This window comes from Aspergillus piperis (genome assembly GCF_003184755.1).
Source record: "Aspergillus piperis CBS 112811 unplaced genomic scaffold BO85scaffold_1, whole genome shotgun sequence".
Lineage (NCBI taxonomy): Eukaryota > Fungi > Ascomycota > Eurotiomycetes > Eurotiales > Aspergillaceae > Aspergillus > Aspergillus piperis.
In genome coordinates this window covers 2564140-2590517 of record NW_020291591.1, presented here as the reverse complement: position 1 = coordinate 2590517, position 26378 = coordinate 2564140, and the positions used below count along the sequence as shown (strand labels likewise).

Genomic DNA, 26378 nt, shown 5'->3' with positions numbered 1-26378 from the left:
TTTCCACACACTATACTTCTCTACTAAGTAATGATAGAAATAATACTAAGGCCTCCCATCCCCAACCTGCCCCCCACCACTCCCCGCCCCCTGAATACACGCGTCCTCAAACGCCGCCAACTCCTGCATCTTGCCCACCCCATTCAAGAACCCCTCCAGGGCACAAAACCCATTCGCCCCCGCCGCATCCTTCTCACACCCAGACACCCCATCCACAGGAACCGGCATCTCATTCAACACCCACCTCACAAATTCCCTCCCTTGACCCTCCTTCACCACTTCATTCTCATAAACCACCTCCCCACCCCCAACATCCACCACAATCTCCTCAGCAGAAGAAGCCTCCTCACACCTCCACACCTCAGTAACAAACCTGGCCCCGAACGGCGCAATATGATTCAACCTGAACGTCCTATTCAGGGGCACTTCGTTAGGACTGATATCCCCCTTCATGCCCCCATCCCCACCTCCAATATTAAAATACTCCACCCCAAGCGCAGCCAACACCGAAACAATCACATCATCATGCGACATATCCAGATACAGCGGCTGATGTAACGGGAAGGTCTCCTTATTACTATCATACGTGATATTAACGTTGGCAACCTGCTCGGTTATAAGTTTTCCCTGTAGCCGGGCCGCAAGCTCAATCACATATCCAATACCCTGCGCTCTGCCAGAGGGTGATCCGAACCCGTAATCCCCGTAGAATTGCAGATCGAGGATGTATGCGTAGGATTCCCATTCGGAGGGTGTGAAGAGGGAACAGAAGGAGGAGGAGCCCAGCGTGGCGGTTTCGTATGCGCAGAGGTTTTGCATGCTGAGGATGTCGAGGGGGGTTAGAGTTATTGAGGGTGGGAGGTAGGTGGAGAGGCGGGTGATTATGGGGGGTGTGTATGTTTTTAGGAATTGTTCGGCGGAGTCGTCGCTATGGGGTGGTATAAGGTTAGTTATGTGGGTGTAGAGGGGATTCTTAAGGGGGGAAACGTACCCTTCGGAAGTATCTCCGTTCGGACAACTTCCTGACAGGGTATTATTGTACCCGTCTCCCTCGGGGATGATAACTAGGTTGTAGTTATCGGATGAGCTGTTTGCTGCGATGTTGCTGAAGAAGCCGCCTATATATACCAACCCTAATCAGTACACTTCCTCGCCATAGACCATGGGAATAGGGAATAAGGAGGGGAAAAGGCAGGCATACTCAACCACCACCTCGCACTCTCCAAAATCCTCGCCTGACTCGTCGTCCTAAACATGGGCTTATCCCTCCTCGTGCCATTAGGCCAGACATTCAACTCATTACTCCAGTCGGCCATGCCAGCCGGGGCATCATACAACACCCGGCCGTAGCGAGACCAGTGGAACGCACCGGAGGTGGCTTCCGTTGCGGCGCCGGTGGGGAGGAGGGCTTCTGTGCCCATGAGATAGCGCCATTTATTGAGGAAGGAGAGGGGACCTGTGGCGAGGGTGCTGTTTGGGTGTGACTGTGTGTAGTTCTGCAGCTTCTGGGCGAAGGATTCCATGCTGTCGGCGTCGAGGAGGTACGAGGTTGGATAGCGTTGTGCGTGCCGGTGGAGGATGTGTGCTTGCGTTAGTTGGCATTGTTGCGGGGTGCCTGGGGGAATTCCGAAGCCGGGGCTTGGGGTGTAGGGGGAGAGGTTGCCCCATGTTGAGGGGAGGGAGAAGGGGTGGGTTCTGTTGGTGGTTAGGGCTGTGGTGAGGGTGAGGCTTAGGAGGCACAAAAGTGCCGTGAGGAGGATCATGGTTACGGTGGTTAGAGAATTACATGGGGAGATGGTAGAGGGAGGGCAATGTCTTGATTTATAGGTAAAATTTCATGCGGATAATAATTGGATCAATCTATGTGACTAGGAAGTGGAGGATAGCGGACTCCGTCGTATCAATGCTGGCACGGCCTGCTAGATGTGCGGGGGCTGGTTGGTCATTTGTTTAGTTGGTAGTTGGAAGTAGTAGAGATAGGCATATTGCGGAGTCGAAGCTTTAGACCGGCTTAGTCTAGGACAAATCTGGTATAAAAGGAACAATGCAATGGATCCAATACTGCAGTAGTCATAGTGAGTGGTGAGTCCGGGAAAGCCCTCCGTGGCTGATTGTGGTAATTGGTCGCGTGAGGGTTGGAGACACTCGGAGAGAGACCGGCAATCCTGCCAAAGCGGGGTCGGGAGGGAATCAGTAGCCTGTGAGATGAAGTACTTCTGGCAGTAGGAAAGCTTATCAGAAGGTGAGACACGGCGGGACGGGTAGTAGGAGGGCTTAGTCTCTATCTTGGAGGGGCCTCGGTGAATGTTAGGGGTAGGATGCACGATTCCAGGTTTATACCACTGCCATGTACTTTAGGGTATGCCGTTGTTATGAGGTGACTTTAGTTATAGTACTCAGCATTGTTCATAGGTGGTACTAGGAGATACTACTTACACAAAATAACTTCTTAGTACTACTGCTTCCTCCTGCAGCCGTCTTACAGCATCCCCGCTACACCTGCAGGTTTAGCCCGCGGTGTACCTTCGATCGTACGACGTCACTTACTCCGCATTTACTAGTATTAGTGTTCCTTGGAAGTCGGAGATGTCCGGTTCAGTAACGGTGAGTCACTTAGTAGTAGTAGTAGTAGTAGCAGTAGTAGCAGTAGTAGCAGTAGTAGTAGCAGTTTGCTGATTACCGGGACACCGTTACGGCCGAGATATATTTCTGTCGGAAAGATTAGTAGCACTACTCGTGACTGTTTCAGCCCTACAGGCACCACAACCCATACTACTAGGGGTATGAAGTAACAGTCTACTGCGGCAGTACTTGGTATCTGCTACTCTATTACGATCTGATATACTCGCTACACACATATCCAACTGTCCAGTCTGAAAACAAAAATAGACTATGCAAGGTATCTAGGCAGTGGCAGTAGGCTCTTCGTGATGGTGCTCGTGCTTCTTCTTCTTCTTCTTGTCCTCCTTGCCCTTCTTCGTCATCGACTCCGCCATCAGCTGCTCAAACGCCATGAAGTCGCCCTCCTCGTCGGGATCGCGCTCAGCCTGTACCAGTTAGCATACACCCAAAGGTCTTGCAGTAGATAAACGTAGTGGCATACCTTGGAGTAAATGTTACCCGCAATCACCAGAGCATGAGCACGCTCAACGCGCTTGTCCAGCTTGATGCGCTTGTCTCCGAGCACCTGGTCACACACATCGCGCAGCACGCTCTGGATCTCGAACTTGCTGCCCCGCCACGCTGCCGCCAGAATCTTGCCCGTCACCTTCTTCTCGTACTCGGCCTTCTTCTCATCCGTCCAGTCCTCTCCACCGCGCTCTTCCAGCTTGGCCATCTCCTCCATGGTCATCTGCGCATCGATGGCGGTGGAGATGGTGGTCCAGGTCTCCTTGGCCAGCGTACCCTTGTCCTTCAAGCGCGAGAAGAACCCAGAAATACCGAGGAACTTCTGCGACTTGAGGAACGAGGTAGCCTTCTGCACATAGGTGGCGCCGATGGCGTGCAGGATCTCCAAACCGAACGACTCCATCTTCAGGTTCTCCACCTCCAGACGGATCTTCTCCTCGAACGCTCGGGTCATTTCAGGGCTCTTGTCGGTTTCCGTCCACACGCTGATCTTGTCCACCAGCTTCGTGGCCAGAGTGTTGACGCGCTCCTCGCGCGCCTTCTTGCGCTCCAGCTCGTACGCCGCCAGACGCTCCTGTTGCTCCCGGGACAAACCACCCTTCTTCTTCTCCTTCTTGCGCAGCTCCTTCTCCTCCTGGGACAGACCAGCTGCCTCCATGCGTGCCTCTTCCTCCGACTTGTCCATGATGGCCTGCTGGCCCATGTAGCGGCGGGGGGTGCTCGTGCCGGAGCTCGGGGATGCGGCGGGCTTCTCGGAAGCGGCAGTCGTCGACTCGGCGGGGGTAGAAGCAGCTTGAGCAGCACCTTCGGCAGTGCCTTCAGCGTGCTCCTGCTCATCGTGGATGTTCAGTTTCTCCTCGGCGGATGCGGCCAGTTCTTCCTCCTCCATCTGCTGCATGGTGATGTCCATAGTAGTGGTGAGGTCCTTCATGAGCGAGATTTCACCGATAAGGTCTACAAAGGCGTTGCCACCGAAGATCATGCCAAAGAATTCCGAGGGGTCCTCTGCATGGTATTAGTATCCGACTGTCTCCTGCGACAAGATGTGTCTTACCGAAACCTCCACCGGGGACAGCATCTTCCTTTCCAAACTTATCGTAGCGCTTGCGGAGTTCTTCATCGCTGAGAACTTGATAGGCTTCACCGATCTGTCATGTAGAGATGGAGTCAGCGCATGTCGTGACCACAAACAAACAAAGGTATCTACCGACCTCCTGGAATCGCGCATGCGCAGTCTCATCGCCGGGGTTCTTATCTACGACGGTTAGCGCTGGACAGCCAGATGGCCGCTGCAAACGTACCCGGATGGTGAATGATGGCCAGTTTACGATAGGCCTTCTTGATCTCGAGTTCGGTGGCAGTGGGCGGCACCCCGAGGGCGTCGTAGTAGGAAGTGTCGGCAACCATGGCGGGCAATGTGAGCAGGACCCAACCACGCAATCAATCTAGCGGTCACCGATGCAGAAAATCAAGGCCAGCCGGCAGGCGAGTTGCAGGAATAGATGTGGACCAGAAATAGGACGGGCTGGTAGAGACGGCAGTTTTGATGTGTCTCCTGTAATTTTTTCTGCCTAAATGATGTTATTTTGGCTTTTAGTTTTCCGCTGGATTTCTTCCGTCATGGCGGGGAGACAAAACAGTCACTTGCCAATGCAGATGGCCTGAGGCGGGCAGTCCGTCACGTATGGTAATACAATAGTCGCATTCCCTACTGTCTACTACAAACATGTCATGTATCTGTGTACTGCCGTGGTAATACCGGCATCTGCGCCTGCACGCGCTCAGCCGCCAGCCAGAGCCGCTAGCCGCGCCGCCTTTCAAGCGGGCCTTTAAAATTTTCCTTCTTTCGCTTTCTTTTCTTCTTCTTCTTTCTTTTCCTTCCTCGTCTTCTGTTTATTCCTCCTTCTCCCTCCTCTTCCTCTTCCCTCCCCCTGATTTTACCCTCTCCTCCCAATTGTTTACTTATTTCCTCTTCCTCTACACTTCTACCTCTCCCTCTCCCTCTCCTCCCTCCTCCTTCCCTCCTACTCCTACATTCCTCCCGTCTGCTTGACTGGATTCCCCGTCTCCTCTCCACCTCATCCTCCCCAGCCAGTGAGGCATTCGCTCGCTGTGCTTGTACATTATTGTACCATCCCATCCCTTTCTTTCCTCGCGAATTCCGTTGATTCGGTCATTCTCCGCAATCACTTCCATTCCCTTTCTTCTTACGTGTAATAATTCCTATTTTACCCTAATTCTTTTTTCCCCATCCCGTCATTTTTGACCGTTCGATCGTAATCTACCCTTCACCATGGGTCTCGCATCGAATGCCATCTACTACACCTTTCATCCCTCGGAATTGAGGTCGATTATGCAATGGTTGGTTCCGGCCCTTGTCCTCGACCGGCTATGATGGGGTTTAGTGTGTTGTGCCAACGCTTACGAAGGCTTTGCCCGTGGTCATAGGAAGATCTGGCACTCCCCGGTTCATGAGCGCAATGAGAATAATGAGACCGAGACCGAGAAGGCCTGCTTCAAATTCCTCGACCTGACCAGTCGGAGCTTCAGCGCTGTCATCAAGGAGCTCCACCCGGAGCTGTTGATGCCCGTCTGCGTCTTCTACCTCACACTTCGCGGGCTGGACACGATTGAGGACGACACGTCGATTCCTTTGGAAACAAAGGAACCTCTGCTGCGTGGCTTCAAGGACTTCCTGGAACAGGATGGCTGGACCTTCAATGGCAACCGCCCCGAGGAGAAGGACCGTGAGCTGCTGGTTCAGTTTCACAATGTCATCACCGAGTTCAAGAAGATGAAACCCGCCTACCAGGCCATCATCAAGGACATCACCGACAAGATGGGCAACGGTATGGCCGATTACTGTCGCAAGGCGGCCTTTGATGACGCCAGCGTGATCACCGTCGAGGAATACGACCTGTACTGCTACTACGTCGCTGGCTTGGTCGGTGAAGGACTGACGCGCCTCTTCGTCGAGGCCGAGTTTGGTAACCCTGCCCTGCTGGAACGCGTGCGTCTGCACAAGTCCATGGGACTCTTCCTCCAAAAGACCAACATCATCCGAGACATCCGAGAGGACGACGATGATGGACGTCGCTTCTGGCCCAAAGAGATTTGGTCCAAGCACGTCACCAACTTTGAAGACCTGTTCAAGCCGGAGCACCGCGAAGCTGCACTAAACTGCAGCTCCGAGATGGTGTTGAATGCTTTGGAACACGTCGAAGACTGCCTGTTCTACCTGGCTGGTCTGCGTGAGCAGAGTGTGTTCAACTTCTGCGCTATCCCGCAATCCATGGCCATTGCCACGCTGGAACTTTGTTTCCGCAACCCCGCGATCTTCGAGCGTAACATCAAGATCACCAAGGGTGAGGCGTGCCAGCTGATGTTCGAGTCGACGCAGAACCTGCGTATCCTCTGTGCTGCCTTCCGCAAGTATGCGCGCAAGATTCACAAGAAGAACACTCCCAAGGACCCTAACTTCCTCAAGATCAGCCTTGTTTGTGGACGGGTATGCTCCTCTTATATACTCTTGCTTTTGACCCTTGCTAATAATTATAGATTGAAAAATGGATCGAAACCATCTTCCCCAGCCAGAATGCCGAGGCCGCCAAGCGTCGTATCACTGGCGAGCTGACGGAGGCGGAGAAGAAGCAGGCCGAGGAGCACGCCGAGACACGTAAGGACATGTACTTTATGATGGGCCTGATGGTGGTGATTGTGTTCATCACCTCGATTGTTATGGTATGTGCCTCACTTCACCTCTCTCCGACCCAGCTAACCAGACTAGATCTTCACTGCCTGGCTACTCGGTGCACGATTCGACCTGGCGTGGCAGGAGCTGCGGTCCGGCAACTTCCGGCCACCCAGGGAAATCCGCGCAAAGAAAGAGCTGTAATGCATTCTACGGAGTTATGACTGATTGATCTACTAGCTGCGGGGCTTATGTCTTATACCTTCTGCCTACCCGCTTATTTACTATACTAATTTATTACCTTCTTCTTCCCTTCCTCGGTCTCTATGGTTTTTGCAAGTCGAACTAGCACGGATGTCAAATTGCGATCCAGTCTTTCCATGACTGTGGTTGTGCCGAAGAAGTGCTGATATTGAGCGGATTATTCTGACCAGCGACGTACTAGATTTGTGTCTTCCAACTTAAGTGTTGAGGTGGCATACATCCATTGAGGACCTGGAACATACGTAATTACATAGTAAATATGAGTTAAATATATAACCTTGATCTTCAAACATGCTGTTTCCTTCAATAAACCAAAATGACTTTGTAATTCCAATGTTGTCCTAACCAATATGCTAATTATGTAGTCCGTACTCAACCACATTGATCGCTTCTAACACATCGGGATGCCCCCAACTATAATCCCTCCCTAAGTACATCACACCCTCCTCCCCTTAACCTCAACCCTCCACCCTAATCTACATAATAACATACCCCAAAAACAAAACAAACTACCTATTCAACTAAGAAGATGCCCCCACATCCTGAACAATCACCCCCAGAATCCAAACATTAACCGCAAAAAACCCCACCGAAGCCAAAAACAACCCGGGCATGAAACTACTCAACCCCAGAAACTCCAGATTATATCCTTGTTGCAGCCACAGTGCCTGCCACACATTCATTAATCAGTACAATCCATAAATAAATATTTGATATAAGAATGAAGGAAAAGTGATGTGATAGGGATAGAACATACCTGCCCAACGACCCACGCAGCCGCCACAACGCCCCCAAACCGCGGAGCCTTCAGCAACGAAGAACCCGGGAGATAGAAAGGGAGGAAGATGAGGTACCAGAGGAAATACTACAACGATTTTCCTATCAGCTCTGCTTTCGTCGTAAGTAAACTAAGGAAAGGGGGTGCATATACCTGACTCGTACAAACCTTATTAAAGGTAACAAATGCGAACGTCTGCGCGAGCATCGCCCCAGGGAGACTCTTCTTCGCCAGGACGAGCGGGATAACCACAACAGAAAGAAGTAACTGCGGGATAAACGCCAAGGACTCAAAGTTCCCTTGCACCTCGCCTGCAGCAGAGAGGTAGAGGAGGGTACTGTAGGGGGAGAAGTTATGGCGGTGGTCGATGCGCGTGAGATGGTGGAGAAAGGTATGTTGCAGGAAGGGGGTATCGTAAAGTGAGTACATGAGGAGATTGAGGAGAGTGAAGGTGATGAGGGAAGTGAGGGTGAGGATGATGCGGGGGGGAGTGATGAAGTTGATCAACTTGGTGACGATACTGGTATCTTTGCTTCCAGCAGCGTTCTTTAACGCGCTGCTGCTGCCGTCTCGTTCGCGATCCAACCACCAAATAATCGACACTCCGTAGATAAACGGGTAGATCTTGAAATGCACACTTAGTCCCAGCAAGACACCCGCCAGCACGATCCTTCTGCGAAGCACAGCCCAAAGCAGAGCAATGACCAGCACTCCAAGCAGCCCCTCAGAGGAACCCCGGGTACTAATGTTGGCGACCATGGGGTTCAGAAGCCAGAAACTAGCGTACTTCAAGGCGCGAGGAGCGTCCATTCCGTACGCGGAGACGAGGGATCTAGCGATGAGCCATCCGGCGAGAACGTCGGAGAGGGCGAAGAGGGCCTTTCCAAAGGAGAAGAGTAGAGATGGGCCGGTCCAGGAGGTCGGGAGGAGCAGCCATGCTAGGAGGGGCGTGTAGCGATAAGTGTCTCTTTCGTAAGGCGAGGCGCCGTGGGAGACGTAGCGGGCTGCGTCGGTGAAGACGAGGTAGTCGATGTCGGTGTATTTGACGGCGGAGTTGGCGTCTTGCCAGGCGCCATAGATGAGGAGGATGGCGCGGAGAGCTATGGCGGAGGTGTAGACTAGGGTGGGGGATTGGAAGAAGGATGATGATGATGCCATTTTCGAGGGCATTTTGATGGTAGTGTTGTGGTTGGTTACTTCATCGGTGATAGCTTACTCCTGGGGCAACCTGGAGGTGAGGATTTCGGCTGGATGGGATGTTGTAGGTCGCCGAGCAATATGGTAGTAGCTAGTATGTACAGATTTGCTGTTCTCACCATCCTATGTCTATTTGGTGGGCATCGTGGGTTCTGGTTGGTTAGATGAAGCTATCCCGACGCGAGGAAACGTGACCGGTTCGGTGCTGAGTCAGCAGGAAGATGATCTTGCCTGATTAGGAAGCTGTGTATCTTGAAGAGGAGGGTCTCATTCAAGATATTTTTTCTATTATACTGCGTCTCACATTTCTGACGCGGAAGTTAAACTACGTGGATTCAGTCGAGATGTGTGATTTCCTTCTTGATTCATAATGAAGAGGTGCCCACCTCTATCAGATTTCATTAGCATGTGTTGACTCATAGCTAGTTTGTGCCTTCCAAGGTTGAAAATACATTGCTAAGCAGTACCTTCTGCTATCCTGATACCATGTTCTCAGTACAAATCCTCCGAATCGCCCGTAAATGCATCAATCATGAATAACTATGTGATCTGAAACCGCTAAGATAGTGAATGAGCTGTAACAAGTACCAAGCGAGCGAATAATAAAACACCATGTGACAGAATTGAACACCAGCAGCGATGAGGCTGCACCACCCTAGTAGAAAGACGGCCCTGAATTGATGAAAAATGTTGAATCTCCCAATTGACCTCCAAAATAAGTACTCTCGCTGCTTCCATACTTTGTATTCCTTTCCTCCTGGGGAAACAGTGGTGCGTTGTTGATATTGTCAATATCAGCCAAACCCTGCAACAAGTTACTGTCGCTCCAGCTAAGAAAGTCCCAAAGATACTGCCCAGCAGAATCATTGATAAACTGGGGCTCAAAAGGATCCACAAATCCATTCTCGTGTGGCATTGCGCGACCGAAGTCAATTTGCAACGGGGATACCCCAGGCACTGCGCCAAGATCTTCAGTAGCTGTCACACAGCTACCGCTGTTAATGCTGTGGGCTTCTCCGGTGACATTGTGGCACCGTTTACCAGCCTCAAAGATCCGGGAAACGGCTTCTAGCGTCGATTTGGCGGCTGGACTCCAAGGTTCCAAGCGCTCTAGGACAAGCATTGTTGTTTCCACTTGGGCCTGACATGCTTCAGCTGTCGCTCTCGGGTCATCAACTGTACCATCATTGAGGAACAGTCCTAGAAGAGGAACCATTGCAGCCTGGAAGATAAGCCATACTGCGTTCCAGCCCGACATCTGATGGAATTGTGCCTTGGTAGCTACATCCTGTATGGTAGCCTCGGCAATCTCCCTACATCTTTCAATAGCTGTCCTTTCTTCGGACCTGAGCACAATGTATGGTACGCGGCGCATGGCGTAGCTGAGCAGAGTGGGGCGATACAAGAGCATCCGCTGATTGTAATATCGCCATTTCATGACAGTCCTCGTGATTGCGATCGACTCCGAGCATGGCTCGTGGTCTTTGAGAATATACGGGAGGTTATCATACCATTCGAGAAGCTGACTATCAAGATTTGCCATTTCGTGAGGCTTTGTCAACGGTGCTACGGCCAGCACCTCCTGGATTTGTGTCGCGATCTTGCAGAATCGAACATTTTCCAGAAGTGGTAGAAGGTCGAGCACATTCCCCTAATAGGTCAGCAAAGAAAGAAAAGAAAATCAGAAAAGGGAAGACATACTGTTTCCCTATAATGTGGCAACTTAACGGTGATCGCTGGACCCAGTCGACCCATGCTTGGTCGGCCCAAGGTCATGCCACCCCACGTGTCCAGACAGAACAGAGACCACCAGACTCGACGTTTGTGATCAACTGAAAATAACCTATTCCTGCTGTTGCCGTATTGACCATCCGAGACTTCCTTGTGCAAGCCCAGAGCTGCGGCCATGCGCAATGCCGCCCCCATCATGGAGTACGCGAGGTTGGGCTGGCTGCTATAGTGGAGGTAATAGCCACCCATGAGGCCCAGAGCTTGAATGGTTTCTACGTGCGGGGAACCAAGGCTTTCCAAATCCAAATGGCTCTTTGACCGCATATAATATGCTTGATGAGACATGTCATCGGCAGGGGTGGCTGCTATGCTGCCCAAAGCAAAGACAATGTTAAGCAACGCGAGCCATTGCTTGTCCTTCCTGCGCGAAGAAAGATACGTTTGGCGAAAAGAATGTTCGTCCAGCATTGGAACAAACGGTTGAAAGTAGGTAAAGTAAGCGTCAAGCAGTTGAGACTCGGGCACAGTTGAAGTGCCATGGTGCGACTGAGACCCAAAGACCTGCCAGGCCTGGGCCTCTGGCGAAGAAATCTCCATGACAGAATCCCGACGAACTCCTGTGGCAGGTGCGCGAGACAGGTGAGAGAGGGAGCTCGGCTCTAGCCATACTATCACCTTTAACACAGCATGGATGGAAGACACACCCAAATAGGAGGATGGCTGTTTGGCCGAGAGAGATAAAGCGTTGACATCGTCGGACACGGTACTCGTGAGCTCGGAACTCTTCAATTCGCGATCATCAGTTGTGTGATCAGGTATGGTTTGTAAAGACTCGAGATTGCCGTCTTCGCTGGATGCCGGAGATGCGTGAGCCTCCACTGATGCCGAGGTTGCTGGGGATGCCGGGTGTGGCGCTTGCGTCTGCATCTGGGAAGCCCCCTTGCCTGTCAGCTCCAAGAGCTTGTCCCGAGGCAAGTTGACTAGGGTCTCCGCTGGAATGCCAGGGAAGAGCTTGTCAAGCACTCCTCTAAATTCATCGAGTGTGGTCGATAGTTTCTCCACATGCCTGCTTGATTGATACATTTGTTAGTTTCGAGTCGTCCCTCGATCGCGGCTGCAGTGGAGGAAGGGGACAGTCACACCTGCGAGATGGCCGAGGATCAGAGTACTGACACAAATCTGCTTTCTTATACCATCTGCATGCTTCACATGGCTTTTCTCCGTCACATTTAATTTTTCGGTGCCGACAAGATGTGCAGGCCCGGAGCGTAGTGACTCGGCGTCCGACAGATTGTTGACGTTGGTTGCGTCCACGCACAGTAGTCGGAAGAGATGGGTTCTCGAACCCTTCGAACGTATGAAACATTGCTTTGCGATCGGGGGATAGTTTGCTGGAGACTTTTGCTTGACGGATAGTCGGGAAGTGTACCCGTTGAGACACTTTAGGGTGGCGAGATTAACTCGAAAGGGCCATTGGCACCGAGTCGCAGGGAGACCAGCAGGTTAGATGCACCGAAGAGCAGGGATCCTTGTTTGTCAGAGGAGGAAATAGCAAGTGGATCAAATAGACCGAGCAAGTAGTCCGAGTCAGTTATGCAGGTAATCAGTTAGTTGCTGCAGTGGTCATTGTCCGAGGAAACAATGAGGGTAGAAGTAGAAGAAAAGCAAAGAAAGGCTCATCAAACGAAGACGGTGAAGAGGAAGAAAAACACAATATATCCACGCGGGAACTCAGCTCCTGTTTTGGGGAAGTGAGCAGGCCAGCCTCGGGGTTAGACGATCATCGGCAGCGTTGACGCTGGGAACATCACGGTTTGCACCGAGAGAAAGCAGGAGGTGCCCAACAACGGAAGTTCCTGGACGAGGACCCTCGCAGGCCACCAGTGGTCAGCATGGCCTCCACCCCCGCATTTCGTCCTTTTAATTTATTTTATGCAGGATGCGACCGTTTCTGTCTGGTTTCTGCATGCTGGCAGACGAACCGACCTGCAGACCCTGTTGGCTGCCTACTATATTCAACCCTGCGCCTAATTATACGCAGGGTACGAGAAGGGTTGTGTGATGCGTTCACAGACTCGGCAAACAGCATATGGTGGTCTGTTCTCCTGGCGCCTGAATTCATCGGTCCAGTAACCCTGTCCGGCGTGGAATTATACACGCCTGAGTGTGATGATGATGCGTCCTTCCACCTATCACTAGCCCTCGGTGAGCCCCGGGTCTCCGAGTGATTTTTCTGTCTTTTGTAAATGCTGGGCCTTACCCCAGGTTGAGGCTATCCAATAGATGGCCGGACCAAGCACATCTGGTACGCTAGTCCCCATCAGAAGCATTTGCTCTTGCACCCAGCACCGTCCCAATGACACAATTCTACAAATTATCACACTGAGCTATGGGGTATCAAGCTCAGGAGATGGACGTGTAACTCAGGGGTCCAGAGAAAATAGTAGTGGAGTGGGCTTCTGCTAGGGCCGGCTACTCCTGAGCCCAAGAGCTAGTAGTGCGGGAGACTGAGTATAGCAACGCCGGTCCACCACGCTCAGACATTGTGGTGCCACCTGATTGCTTAATGGCCAGGCAAGAAGTAAGAACATCTGTGTGTCTGACAAGGTTTGCCGGATGTAATCGGCGTGCTTGGTGAACTATCCTTTCATCCGCGACCTGGAAGCTTACTGTTCCTGGGTCGCCCTACACCATGTCGTCCGAGGGGCAAAAATGTATCAGGGTTTATACAAGATTATGCCCACTTCCAGGGTCTTCGTCCAGTTTGGTTGCTGGGTGAAATGTGCCTCCGCCAATTAAATGCACGACCCCGCATGAGGTGGCCAGTTCCTCATTTCCAAAATTAATTAAATCCCGTGCAGGTGTCAGATGCCGGAGCAATTTTGTCGGGGGACTGGCTATGTCTAACTTTGAAAGGCCTGCTGAAGCTCTTGTGCACTTGCAATTTTTGCCATCCAACCAGACGTAGTAGTCTTCCAGAATCGCTTGGTGTAGATCTGGGGTGACTGACAGTGCACATCACGTCTGTGAGGCATTCTTGTCAGGTTTTCAACAACTGGAACTCGGGCTGAACCGAGCCGTCTCAGGGGACAGAGGATTCGGTGCACGACAATAATCTCGGCTTGTCGGGAAGATGACAACCAATCGCCGAAATACTCACCAATAGCAGCGGTGGGTAAACAGGCTAATTTCACTAGACGCCAAGAGTGAGACATTTTATCCTTTCACATGCACGCCAAGCCAGCGCGGCACCTGATGGGATAGCCAGGGCCGTTTTACCCAGAGGTCCTGGATCATGGATAGCAGGCACGAAAATGCCGAGAAGGAGGGGTGCGTCGGTTACTAGCGCTCAGGATTCAGGCAGTCGACTCACTCTTGCTCTGGTGCAAAGAGATGAGGAGTGAGGAGTCGTAATTCCAAGCGACGAGGGGTAGGCTAGTGGCGAAGGACCGGAGGATGTTACCTCGCGACGGCCTTGCCGTATTATGGGGTCGCTTAAGAAGGTGGGCGCCCGGACCGTCTTGAAGGCCGCAACCAAGCCGGCAAAGAAAGGTGAAGTGGTCACTGGAGAGTTGGTGACGGGCGATCGTTTTATCTGGAGATCTTGAGAGCTGTCAGGTACTATCTTCGGACGATAAAGAACGACTCTCACCGGAGGACGATTCCAAATTAGTGTGCGGAGCACCTGCCGTGCCATAATGGGTAAGGTCGGAGCGAAGTGTCTCACAGTAGACACAGCGCGGTTTCGGATAGACAGTGGTTTGGAGAGTATGATTGTGTTAGTCACAGAGGGATTCCTAATGCAAATCTTTTGTGTACTGAGGCCTATGATAGCAGGCGATGATAGCAAGCTTCATTGTGTGGTCTATACACGACAATGAGAGAACGAGAGGATATACAGAGTTAACTGTGGGAGAGTTGATGGAGAGGAAGCGATGCCCAATTGGGAAAGGCCCCGTGCTCCGTCAGGGGATCGCCCAAAAAGGAAATGGCAGCACGTGGAGGCGGGGACTTCTCCGCATAGCTTCCCCAGGCACCCACTCTGTAAAGCCTCACCCTGGACCCTGGATGCAACTATATCCATACCTATTGCTGTGTAGTATGTTTCAAAGGCTATGGGGTTTTTTATTTATTGAGCTCTGACTGTCCGGCTTGAAATTGGGTTGAAGCAGCAATCAATTGCCGGTTCCTGTATCAATTACCCCTCCAAGACCCCATGATGGCAGCATTCGCGCAATACACTCTGTCAACAGGGTGGTACTTTAAAGATAGGGATGACCTTGCTTCAGACGCATGGATGCCAGTTCCTGTCGTTCCGTCTGTCGTTCACCAGGACCTACAGGCGAATGGAAAGTGCGTACTATTACGGAATCTTTCGCGGCAAACGTCGCTAACGTACATATTGGATATTGTTTAGGCTGGAGAACCCATACGTGGGGTTCAATGAACTAGACGCACGATGGGTCAACGACAAGTCATGGACATACCGCAAGATACTGCAAAGGCCAACTGTCCTGGCAGGATCGAGGATTGTCCTGGCATTCGATGGCCTTGATACATTTGCCAAAGTCAAACTTGATAACAATGTTATCCTAGAAAGCAATAACATGTTTCAGGCCTATCGAGTAGATGTCACCGAGGCTCTGGATTGCGGAGATGAGCACGTTCTGGAGATTGAATTTGATTGTGCGATGCTGCGTGCCCAGGAACTTCGGAGACAGGACCCGAAACACAACTGGGCCTCTTTCAACGGGGATCCCGCGAGGATGAGCGTCAGAAAAGCTCAATATCATTGGGGCTGGGACTGGGGCCCGGTCCTCATGACGGCAGGTATCTGGAGAGCAGTGAGATTGGAAGTTTATTCCACAAGGTTGGCAGATCTCTGGGCGGAGATCGATCTGGTCCCCACTCACAAGTTTGCTTCTATTTCAGCATTTGCAGAGCTTGACCTTGTTGATCTTGAACCACCATACAAGGTCAACTTCACCATCACACTACATGGAAAGCAAATTGCTCAAGCAGAAGCCACACCCCAAGACGGCAGGGCAAAGGTAGAGTTCAGCATAGACCAGCCTCGCCTTTGGTGGCCACACGGATATGGTGATTCCACTCTTTACGAAATTTCAGCTTCACTGAAGACCGATCAACTTGAACTCCATAGAGTTACCAAGAAGATTGGAATCAGGACTGCTGAAGTCGTGCAGCGGCCGGACAAGCACGGAAAATCGTTCTTCTTCCGAATTAACGGTGTGGATATATTCTGCGGCGGGTCGTGCTGGATTCCCGCAGACAACCTACTTCCGAACATCACTCCGGAGCGATATCGAAAATGGATCGAGCTGATGGTTGCCGGCCGCCAAGCCATGATCAGGTCTGTTCCCTTGCCCAAATGTAGACTTAGGACTAACAATACCTAGGGTATGGGGCGGTGGTTGTTACGAAGACGATAGTTTCTACGAGGCTTGCGATGAGCTCGGTGTTTTAGTGTGGCAGGACTTCATGTTCGGATGTGGAAATTATCCAACCTGGCCCGAACTATTGAAGTCTATCGAACAAGAGGCGATCTACAACGTCCGCCGCATGCGCCATCATCCATCCATTGTAGTCTATGTTGGTAATAATGAGGACTACCAAGTCCAGGAACAGGCCGGTCTCGAATATAACTACGAAGATAAAAACCCTGAAAACTGGCTAAAGACAGACTTTCCCGCCAGATACATCTACGAAAAGCTGTTGCCGTCAGTGGTTGAGCGCTTTTCACCGAACACGTTCTACCACCCAGGCAGCCCTTGGGGTGACGGCAAAATAACCTCCGATCCTACAGTCGGCGATATGCACCAGTGGAATGGTAATGCTGCTTCCTCTCACACTTTATTCAACTCAGGAAACTGACGGTTGTAGTTTGGCATGGCACGCAGGAAAAGTATCAAATCTTCGATACGCTAGGTGGCAGATTCAATAGCGAATTCGGCATGGAGGCTTTCCCGCACATGTCAACGATCGAATACTTCGTCGAGAATGAAAAAGACAAATACCCGCAATCGCACGTTCTTGATTTCCATAACAAGGCCGACGGACACGAACGTCGCATCGCTACTTACCTTGTCGAGAACCTGCGAACTGCTACTGACCTCGAGGTGTGTGACCATTTACCCAGGTTAACCAGCATTGCTAACGCGTCGAACATAGACCTACATCTATCTCACCCAGGTTGTCCAGGCCGAAACAATGATGTTCGGATACCGTGGGTGGCGTCGCCAATGGGGAGACGAAAGACACTGTGGCGGTGCACTACTCTGGCAGCTGAATGATTGCTGGCCGACTATCTCATGGGCTATTGTCGACTACTTCCTGCGGCCCAAGCCCGCCTACTACGCTGTAGCCCGTGTATTGAACCCAGTCGCCGTAGGTGTACGACGAGAACACCACGACTGGAGCATCACCCACGCGCAGCCCCCAAAGACAAGCAAGTATGAGCTCTGGGTGGTCAGCTCCTTACAGAAAACTATATCCGGAAAGGTCGAGCTCAGATTCCTCTCCGTGGACACTGGACGAGAGATACGGGAGCGGATTGTGCGAGAAAACGTCGACATAGTGTCCAATGGGACTACAAACCTTATCATCGACGGGATCATCGACCACACCATTGATACAGAACCCCACGTCCTCGCTGCTCGACTGTGGGTGGATGATAAAATCGTTGCGCGAGACGTGGATTGGCCTCAGCCATTCAAGTATCTTGATTTTGCGGATCGTGGACTTGAGGTAAAGAAGGTTTCTGAAGCCTCTGATCAGCAGGTGTTCCAGATCAGCACCCAGAGGCCCGTCAAATGTTTGGTATTCGAGGAACGCGACGGTGTCAGATTTAGCGATAGCGCGATGGATATTGTTCCTGGTGATGTTCAGACAGTCACGGTCACGGGGCTGCGGGTGGATGAGACGTTGAAGTACAAATTCCTCGGCCAATGATTCTACAATTGACAATATCTAGCGATGCATTTGATTCACATAGTACTGCAGCAAAGATTCTCTTTCTTTTTGATTACGCTCTAGTAGATCAAGCAAAATTGTGTTCGCTTGAGCACTTATGCATATACCATTAGCTCTTCTTCAATTTCTCCGAGCACAAGAACCGAATATCGATACCAAAGGCAGTCTATATAAGAGAACTCCAGGTCATATCCCAGTCCATTTGTAGCCCGAGTTATTCGTGAAGGAAACAGTCCAACCGGACATTTGTCTATTCAACAAAATAAGAAGACACATGAAATATGTGATAAAAACGACAGACAGTACTTCTCATACAATCATACATCATGACCAGCTGCCTCACAAGAGGCCCCGTCAAAACCGCCCATAGCGACGTCGAGCTTCAAATCTTGGCGAGACACTACACTCTTGAGGGGAGTTAGTACTATATCTTTCCGAACGTATAGAAAGGTGAATACCTCTTCAACGGTATCTTTCATGATATACCGAGTAATCACCACCGGTCGCTTTTGTCCGAGACGAACAACGCGACCAATTGCTTGCTGCTCGACCATCGGATTCCACGATGGTTCCATAATATGCACCCGTGTGGCGATGGAGAGATTCAGTCTGCTTAAATATCAACTATTTTGCACGTAAAGACAGTTTAGGAAGAGGAATAAATACCCAACCGCACCGGTGCCAATGGTCATCAGAAGTATATTCACGTCGCTGCTTGTCTGCTTGTCTTGAAGCTTTGGAATGCTTGCTGACGCTGCGAAAACGACATGGACCCGTCTACTCGGGCGAAGGCAATGTCGTGGTGGCGTAACAGCTCTGCCATGATGTCGAGGCTCTTGGTCCAGGCTGAGAAGACAATTCTATGAGCGAGGTTAGAGTAGCCAGATAGAAGATTAGGAATTTGGGCATACCCTTTCTCTTGCGGGATATGGCCAAGGATAGTCTTCAAAATGGCGTGATGTTTTGTTGAGAACGTCCCTTCGAGAGCTTGCAGAGATTGATCGACCAGAGATAAGTACTCAGGGGTCAGCGATTCCCGGACCAAATTAGGAGCGTGCAATAGCTCCGACGCAGGACCTTCTATTTTTGCCAGGTCCAGCATATTACTGCTTTGTCGGGACATTCTGCAAGGTTCGCCGACCGAATTAGAGGATTCAGGAGAAGTTTTAGAGTCAGAGAGTTTGTATGAGCCAAGGGCTAGAGCTTCACTGTCAGTACCAGGAGACTGAGACTCATGGTTTCCTTGCCAAAAATTCAAGTACTCTTCAGAAGTGAGGAGATCGGTAGGGGAGGCTCGGATGTCCTTCTTTCTGTAAAGCCCATTGTTGCAGAATATTCGCAGCTGCAGAACTGTTTGGAACCCACCCACGGAGCCCCCTTTGCTGACTGAGACATCAATGAGCCTATTGTGATAGTCCAATATGTTAATGTATGCTTCTCTTTCCTCGGGAGCCAGGTTCAACTTCAGATTGTTGATCGTTGGTTTCACAAGCATTCCAAGGCTCATAGTTCGACGAAGGCATATACAACCAAGAAGTAAGCGAAGGTTTTCAAAGCGATCGCCGCTTATATTGTAGGTTTGGTTGATGATGTGCTTCCGGAAAACCTCTCGGTCTTCAAGTAGTGGGACACGAAGGAAAGACACCAGGGCACCAAGATCATCGAGATCGTTCTGTATTGGGGTCCCAGTGAGACACCAGCGTCTGTCTGCTGAAATATTACACGCCGCTTCATGGATCATCGTGGACCTTGATTTTATGTGGTGTGCTAGACATTGTTTGTTATCAAGAATCTTTATGCTGTTTGATAATACTATTCGTACCTTCATCCAGAACGATGCGAAAGAAGTCTGTCTGGAATATTGGACTTTCCTTCCCAGTGAAATCCGTACTGATAGTTCCGTATGTTGTCAACACAATATCGTAGTCCTCGAAGGTGGGAAAATGGACTTTGCGCGAGGCACCGTGGTATTTGCAGGTTTTAAAAGTTCCCGGCTTAAATTTACTTATCAAAATTAGAACTATACTCAATGGAGCTCATTGGGGATTAGTGGAAAGCCTATCGCGGATCTCATCAAGCCATTGTTCCATCAACGCTTGGATAGTAAGAACGAGGGTCTTGAATTGTGCATCAGTGTCGCATCTCACCTTCATTTGGGAGAACAACCATTGTGGCTGCAGCTGTTCTTAGGCCAGCTGACCAAGGCGCGTCCCTTCTCTTGCCCCATTCTTTCGCGTGAAGAAGGGTGCTGGCAATGGTTGACAACGTTGTCACTGTTTTACCAAGGCCCATTGTATCCGCGATGATGCCACCCAAGGGGCCAACTGGGACCTCTAGAGCGGAATCACCTGTGATTGCATGATATTGGCTGGTGGAGATCACATCAGCAAACCAGCATGAAATAGCTTCTACTAAGCCTTCTTACCATATATTGCTGTAATTGTCCATATGAGCATCCCAGAGGGATATGGAAGATGTTGATCGACCGGTTTCTCGGCGTATCATAAAATCGATGCCTTCTTTCTGGTGGCTGCATAGTATGTTAATCGGGAGAAAGTGCTAACAAAGTCTTCATAAATACATACGCGAAAAGTGGAATAACCAGGTGCTCATCGGGTTGAACTTGCTCAAGGTAGTCGTGCTCGTGCAAATTGTCAAGTACATTCTGCAAACTTCTTTCTGAGATTTTGGCGGAAGTGGGTATAGCCTCATTCATAGTAAGGCAACCGTAGTCATCCAAATCAGATGCTTCGCTATCAAGCTTCTCAACACTCGTGAATGGGAACTTATGGGGGTTTTCATATTGAATATCACAACAGGTCGTCGGGTCTTGAAGGAATAGAGCTTGAGATGATAGGTAATCACCAACAAGCAGAGCATTCTTCCGTGATCCAAAAATAGTGATCTCGACACTTGATTCCCAGGCATTCGGAGTGTTGTACTGTGTCATACACTTCCACTCTGAATGCAGAAGAGGGATTGTCAGTCGTGTTTCTTCGATCTCAAACAATCCCCTCAGAGCGTTGGAAACTCCCAAATTGACGAAGCCTATGATATCATCCGTCAACGGAGAGTATATTACACAGTTCTCAGAACCCAAAAGAATCTCGAGATGATGAATCGTTCCCTCGTTATCTGCATTTGATGAGGAGGAGCTGCAACCTCCAGGTGGGCCAGTGAGGAATTGTGCATGAATGTTGAAAATCTATTTTGGTAAGCAAATAGACCAAAAGAAAATCGGTGTAGACACGCACAGATCCAAAGCAGATTATTGTATTGTTTGCATCTACTACGGAGCTGTCTGACTGTTGGCTAGGATCATACTTGCCGTTTGTTAGATCGATTTCTTCGTGATGGTTATGTTCCTGTTTGACTTTGCGGGCTGTGGAAGAATCCGGACCATCACAGAAACCCCCGACTCCGTCAGCAGGGTATTTCCTCTTGATGCCGCCAACAGCCCGAATTCCTGCCATGTCTCGCCCTTTTTATAACAGAACAAACGCTTCACTATCGTAGACAAACTTCCTTCTCCAGTGCACTCCGTACGAAGACACATTCTCGCTGGTTCTGCTTATGAGGGAACTATTGGGGAAGATGTTGGTCTTAGGAGATTTCTGGCGCTAGCCGCTTGACGCATCAGCTGCACTGCCACATCGCTGCCTGATCGCTCCAGGCCCATCCGCCATGCCACCACAGCCTTGTCGCGATTGAAGACGGAGAGGCCGACGTATCTTCCTACCAGCCAAGAAACGATGAAAACCATGGCGACGGAAAAAATTACCAGCTTTCAGCTGGCCCTGGATTCATTCAAGTCTCAGTCAGGGCCTATCCTTGTGCGGGAATTCGAGATGACATCTCTGGCGGCTCTTAAACGCTCAATCGTCAAGATCGAAAGGAAACAAGCGACAGAAAGACGCCTGCAAAATATGCGACGCCTCTCCAAGTTTGTTGATATAATGGAGAGACATGGTGAAGTTATAGAGACCTTGCTGAACACGACTAACCTTCTGGGATTTGTTTGGGTACTCCCCAGTCCGTTATGATCCGATGCATTGACACTGGCTTACATGGTCGAACAGGGGCCAATGAAGTTTCTGTTACAGGTATTGCCCAATCTAGGTCACTATGCTTCCAGCTCCTAATATTCTGCAGGTTGCGAGTTCTGTATCTGAAGCTTTTAACGAGCTCTTGGATACTTATAAAGTCATTGGAGAAAGCCTAGAGCTTCTAGAAAGTTGCAATGGACTCATTGATGGAAACCCTCTAGTTCAACGAGCTGTGGAGTCTATGTTTCATGACATTCTGGAGTTTCACAAAACCGCGGTTGCTTACTTCAGGAAGCCAAGTGAGTGATGTGCCAATGGAGGCATTCGAGTACATAATATTGATCTCACCAAGTGTGGAAACAGGTCTTTCAGGCTACCTGGTCCACCTATAAGGCAAAGTTCGGACCGGTTGTCGACAGTTTGAAACGCCACAGACAGGTTTTTGGGGATAGGCTCACCTTTGCGCAACTCGAAGAGATCCGCGTAGAAGGGGTCAGATCCGCCGATGCACTTAAGAAGCTGCGAAAAGACGAGACAATGCGTCAGCTGAGAGAGATTCAATGCTGGCTGAATAGCGCAGACGTTGCGAGTGATCAAGAATCTTTCAGGAGTGTGCGAAGTTGCAATACTCAAGCCGGAACTTGGATTTTGCGTCATAAGATCTATTGTGCGTGGAAGGAGAGAATCGCGCAGTCGATGCTCTGGGTGAATGGTATCCCAGGAGCTGGTATTGTCCTGATGTCTTATATTGGAAGAGGACTCTACTAATACATCATGCTACAGGAAAACTATCCTGACATCCATTATGGTCGAAGATTGTCTCAAATGCTATCAATCTACGATTTGGTTCTATTTCAGGTCTGGCGATTCGCAACGAAGCTCCTTCCTTAGCTTTGCTGCCAGTATTATCGCACAGCTGCTAGACAAAAACAGCGATCTGATACCTTATGTCTTCGAAGAGATGTGTCGCAAAGGCAAGCGAGCATTTTCATCAGAACCAATAGCCAAAGAGCTACTAGAGGTAATGATGAGAAACTCGGGACAAGTTTGCATTATCCTCGATGGTCTTGATGAGTGCAGTAAGATAGAAAGGAAGAAAATCCTTCAATGGATCCGCCTCATGAGTGAGCATTCACAGAATCGTGATAGTTCAGAATCCACGATATGTATTCTTGTGTCACAAAGGGACGCGATCACCTCCAAGGCTTTACGTGATATTCCAAGCTTGGAGATCACTTCGAAGGATACGCGAGACGACATCTATACATATATAAGGTCCCGAGGCTCAGAGGTGCAAAAGAAATTTCAACTCGGTGACGAAATCACAAAAGCGATGGTTGAGCTTGTCATGGAAAAGGCGGGCGGTAGGTTACGAATATGCTATGTGAGAAATCAAATGGTTCTTTCTGATAAAAGTGTTTCTCAGGGATGTTTCTTCTCGCGAAGCTTGTTATGAACAACCTTTACTGTCAAGTCTCACCCGGTGATCTCTATAAAGAGCTGAACACGAAAGAAATACCAACTCAACTTGACCAAGCGTGAGTCTTGTCCCTGGATATTCAGTTGACATTTCAGGCTGAACCGTGCTGGGGTATGCAGATACGAGCGAATATTGAACAATATCCTTGAAGAGCAGGCTTCCCGAAATCATGCATTTCAGCTTCTTGGCTGGCTAGTGTGCGCAAAACGGAGACTCCAGTGGCGAGAGATACAGGGCGCGGTTTCAATTGACCTTGAAGCCGAAGATGTTGACTTTGAAGGTCGCCAATGGATCCTTGATTCTAGAGACCTATGCGATTCGCTTGTCGAAGTCAAGACCGATGGTTCTCTTGAACTTGTTCATGCAACTGCAAAGCTGTAAGTCCACATTTTAAGCTGGAAGACTGCCGCCACCCTGTTTATCTTCTCTAAATCCGCCTCCTTATTTTCTGACATCATCGGGCCTTAGGTTCCTTATTCGAACAAATTTCATTGATGTCAGACAAGTGGAGTTGAGGATGGCTTCTCTCTGTGTGGGCTACCTAGCTCTACCCGGGTTTGAGACATTCCTGCCAGACGAGTCTGTTGCAGACCTCATAAGCGCTGGATATTACACGTTCCTAGACTACGCAGTATGCTTCTGGTCATCCCATCTCCAGGAGGGCCTCAAGCGCACCATAGATCGGCAGGACGCTATGATGCTGAATGAAGTTCTTTCGAAATTTCTAGAGTCGCACTACCGACATCCCGCAAAAGAAATCAAAATTCCCTCTTCTGCATTTGAGATAAAGAGGCGGATTGAAGAACACGGACCCTGGTCTACTTCGGAGAAATTCCTTAACGCCTTCGCCTCAACGCAGAATCAAATAAGCTGTCTTACTCGAGACGCAGCAACCAATGAATGTCTCGACATACCTGATGTTATAACTCGCATCAGGAAAATTCTAGAGAAAACCACCTCAGAAAATACGACCAATGGGAGAACTGACAGCAGAGTACTGTATTCCTTCTACGGCCACCGTCTCTATGAATGCCCCAGAATGAGCTGCGAGTTCTTCCATCAAGGATTCGAGACTGTCCAGCAAAGAGAATCTCATTTGGGCAAGCACGATAGAGCTTTTGAATGCTCCTTTCCTCAATGTTACAGAGCTACTATTGGGTTCAGCTCAAAGAGGCAACTCGAAAAACACGTCGCGGATACTCATGAGCAAAAGGCAAGGGAAATGCACTCTTTCCCTTCCAAGCGAACGAGGATCGCTTTGCTGTGCAGATTCTGCAAAGAAGAATTTCAGGACACGAGAGCATACCGCATGCATGACTGCACACGTTCCTCTCCAAAGCGGCCACAGAACGTCAAAACGACGGATAAGCCTTTGATCCCAGGAGTTGAAGCCACGACAGGCGAATCCAAACCGACAAACTCACGTTGGCAGGATCCCGGCTTGCTTACTATCGACGAAATTGATAATATGCCACACCTGGGTAATCAGGAGAAAATAGCACATAAGGGGCTCGTGCGTAACCTGTGGAAGATCCTTAATGATGGTAATCGCCCGAGCGCAGAGCACGAGATGGCGCACACCAGGATGACACTTTTGTCGCAACGACTCAGGGACGCTCAGCAAGCATATCAGGAACCCCAGCTAGCGCTTCAGCAACAGGAGCAAACTCATGATACCCAAGTAGAGCAGCAAGCCGAATGGGTTCCGTGGAACAAGGTGCAGCATTTCAGTCAGCTACTGTCTTCAATCCAGGAAAGAGTCTTGGGGCTCACTTTCTACGCCCCACCTGATATCGCAGACGAGCTAATCGAGAACTGGGTTGCTGTGGCCCGATTACGATAAGGAAAAGCACTACAAAAGCAGGAAGAAGCGCAAGCTCAGTTGTCAGAGTTCGACGAGGAAATTGAGAGGCGGCAATCACAGGGTGATATGGCAAGAGAAGAGATACAAGGATATGTGGACAGAAGGCGAGCAATAGCGAGAATATTTGAAGAAGGCCAGGAGTTCGTGCAGAGATTTACAGAGGAGCAAGAGACGTTCAAGGCCCTTTGGCGGAAGAAGGTTGGGTCGGGAGAGATTGTCTTTATCCCTTCAGCATAGCTCGCTTTGTGGCAACCTTGGCGACTGAACCCGTGTTACAAATGTGGTTCGCAGGTAGATACAATGATCGATCAATACCCCTTCCAATCTGGATTGCGATATATAGACGTAAAAATAAGCCCTTTCGGGCTCATCAGATCGAAATCGAAGATTGCTTCAACGCAGACAGCGGGGATCTCAATTCGATTTCGACAAACCATAGCGATGGCGAGAAAGTGACTGCGACGTTTCTAAAAACTTGTGGTCGGGCAGGCTTAACATTATCATCAAGTGCCTAGATGGCAGGTAAAGAAACCTGACAGTACGAGAACAGATTATGATAATCATGCTTGTTGAATTGTTTTTCCATTTTGTTTTTCCATTTTTTAATTCTATGTTTGTTTTTCCGAACTGGGAAACAGAATTAAAGATAAGAAAAAATCAAAGAAAAAGGGAAAACACCTTTCAGACCTCCTCGACACCCACCAAGTCCGACCGACCGAAGTCAAGACATCATGACAAGGTAAAGATCATCACCACTCCCTGGACCATCGCACCGACACCCGAAACAAGTCCATCTGACGATGGATCGTAACAGAGCGTGCAAGTGCGAAGTCGAATCGGAAGTAAAAAACGGCTTCACTTTAGGGCATCGAGGACATAGCAGTCATCAGCAAGGGTGGAGATTCTGTGGCTCTTTAGAAGAGCTCAGAGGTGGGACGTCTACTCTAAAGTGATTCTTTGAACTGTAGGCAAAAAGGTGGTTAGCAAATGAGTCTTCAGTGGGATCATCCCAATGTAGGGGGGAGGGAAACTAACGTAGAGTCGCTTGATTTTCAAAATCTTTGGGGGGGAAGCCGCCTTTTATACCTGCGCGGTGGGTCCTCGCTTGCGCTAGCTGACTTTGCTGGTGGAGCCGGCGACAGCCGAGGTGAGTATTAGTCATCATATAGAGCAGAGACGGGACTTCACCACCAATAAGATTGCAGATT

The 26378-nt window shown here is 49.9% G+C and overlaps 9 protein-coding genes across 9 annotated transcripts; 3 read left to right on the top strand and 6 right to left on the bottom strand.

Moving 5' to 3' along the window:
- Nucleotides 1–45: 45 nt before the first annotated feature.
- On the bottom strand, nucleotides 46–1763 carry BO85DRAFT_411373 (histidine phosphatase family protein; the record flags this gene model as incomplete). Its single annotated transcript, XM_025657520.1, has 3 exons — nucleotides 46–928; nucleotides 992–1118; nucleotides 1202–1763. The coding sequence occupies 3 exons, from the start codon at nucleotides 1761–1763 to the stop codon at nucleotides 46–48; spliced, it is 1572 nt and encodes a 523-aa protein (XP_025521339.1).
- A 1046-nt stretch (nucleotides 1764–2809) lies between these two features.
- On the bottom strand, nucleotides 2810–4733 carry BO85DRAFT_411368 (DnaJ domain protein). The gene is made up of 5 exons (XM_025657519.1): nucleotides 4431–4733; nucleotides 4341–4384; nucleotides 4184–4277; nucleotides 3104–4134; nucleotides 2810–3047 (listed from the first exon to the last, which is right to left on the bottom strand). The coding sequence occupies exons 1-5, from the start codon at nucleotides 4534–4536 to the stop codon at nucleotides 2904–2906; spliced, it is 1419 nt and encodes a 472-aa protein (XP_025521338.1). The 5' UTR covers nucleotides 4537–4733; the 3' UTR covers nucleotides 2810–2903.
- Nucleotides 4734–5117: 384 nt separating this feature from the next.
- Nucleotides 5118–7376, top strand: erg9 (bifunctional farnesyl-diphosphate farnesyltransferase/squalene synthase). Its single transcript, XM_025659085.1, has 4 exons — nucleotides 5118–5490; nucleotides 5578–6637; nucleotides 6688–6870; nucleotides 6917–7376. Exons 1-4 carry the CDS (start codon nucleotides 5423–5425, stop codon nucleotides 7022–7024), a joined length of 1419 nt encoding a protein of 472 aa, XP_025521337.1. The 5' UTR covers nucleotides 5118–5422; the 3' UTR covers nucleotides 7025–7376.
- Nucleotides 7377–7386: 10 nt separating this feature from the next.
- On the bottom strand, nucleotides 7387–9208 carry BO85DRAFT_444695 (glycosylphosphatidylinositol-alpha 1,4 mannosyltransferase I). The gene is made up of 3 exons (XM_025659084.1): nucleotides 8016–9208; nucleotides 7842–7949; nucleotides 7387–7752 (listed from the first exon to the last, which is right to left on the bottom strand). The coding sequence occupies exons 1-3, from the start codon at nucleotides 9018–9020 to the stop codon at nucleotides 7606–7608; spliced, it is 1260 nt and encodes a 419-aa protein (XP_025521336.1). The 5' UTR covers nucleotides 9021–9208; the 3' UTR covers nucleotides 7387–7605.
- Nucleotides 9209–9410: 202 nt separating this feature from the next.
- BO85DRAFT_444694 (putative C6 transcription factor) lies at nucleotides 9411–12573 on the bottom strand. Its single transcript, XM_025659083.1, has 3 exons — nucleotides 11933–12573; nucleotides 10761–11856; nucleotides 9411–10710 (listed from the first exon to the last, which is right to left on the bottom strand). The coding sequence occupies exons 1-3, from the start codon at nucleotides 12154–12156 to the stop codon at nucleotides 9715–9717; spliced, it is 2316 nt and encodes a 771-aa protein (XP_025521335.1). The 5' UTR covers nucleotides 12157–12573; the 3' UTR covers nucleotides 9411–9714.
- Nucleotides 12574–14692: 2119 nt separating this feature from the next.
- BO85DRAFT_444692 (beta-mannosidase) lies at nucleotides 14693–17926 on the top strand. Its single transcript, XM_025659082.1, has 5 exons — nucleotides 14693–15143; nucleotides 15208–16161; nucleotides 16208–16638; nucleotides 16692–16927; nucleotides 16980–17926. The coding sequence occupies exons 1-5, from the start codon at nucleotides 15007–15009 to the stop codon at nucleotides 17757–17759; spliced, it is 2538 nt and encodes an 845-aa protein (XP_025521334.1). The 5' UTR covers nucleotides 14693–15006; the 3' UTR covers nucleotides 17760–17926.
- A 2-nt stretch (nucleotides 17927–17928) lies between these two features.
- On the bottom strand, nucleotides 17929–18390 carry BO85DRAFT_23243 (uncharacterized protein). The gene has a single exon (XM_025654783.1). It carries the CDS (start codon nucleotides 18353–18355, stop codon nucleotides 18098–18100), a length of 258 nt encoding a protein of 85 aa, XP_025521333.1. The 5' UTR covers nucleotides 18356–18390; the 3' UTR covers nucleotides 17929–18097.
- BO85DRAFT_23270 (helicase) lies at nucleotides 18068–21366 on the bottom strand. The gene is made up of 9 exons (XM_025654784.1): nucleotides 21035–21366; nucleotides 20366–20985; nucleotides 20206–20310; nucleotides 19928–20148; nucleotides 19603–19800; nucleotides 18692–19547; nucleotides 18447–18640; nucleotides 18239–18389; nucleotides 18068–18187 (listed from the first exon to the last, which is right to left on the bottom strand). The coding sequence occupies exons 1-7, from the start codon at nucleotides 21251–21253 to the stop codon at nucleotides 18484–18486; spliced, it is 2376 nt and encodes a 791-aa protein (XP_025521332.1). The 5' UTR covers nucleotides 21254–21366; the 3' UTR covers nucleotides 18068–18187; nucleotides 18239–18389; nucleotides 18447–18483.
- Nucleotides 21367–21541: 175 nt separating this feature from the next.
- BO85DRAFT_483257 (uncharacterized protein) lies at nucleotides 21542–25407 on the top strand (the record flags this gene model as incomplete). The annotated part of the gene is made up of 9 exons (XM_025663146.1): nucleotides 21542–21802; nucleotides 21860–21883; nucleotides 21933–22125; nucleotides 22179–22566; nucleotides 22610–23190; nucleotides 23253–23364; nucleotides 23426–23683; nucleotides 23775–25125; nucleotides 25171–25407. 9 exons carry the CDS (start codon nucleotides 21542–21544, stop codon nucleotides 25405–25407), a joined length of 3405 nt encoding a protein of 1134 aa, XP_025521331.1.
- Between the last annotated feature and the right edge of the window lie 971 nt (nucleotides 25408–26378).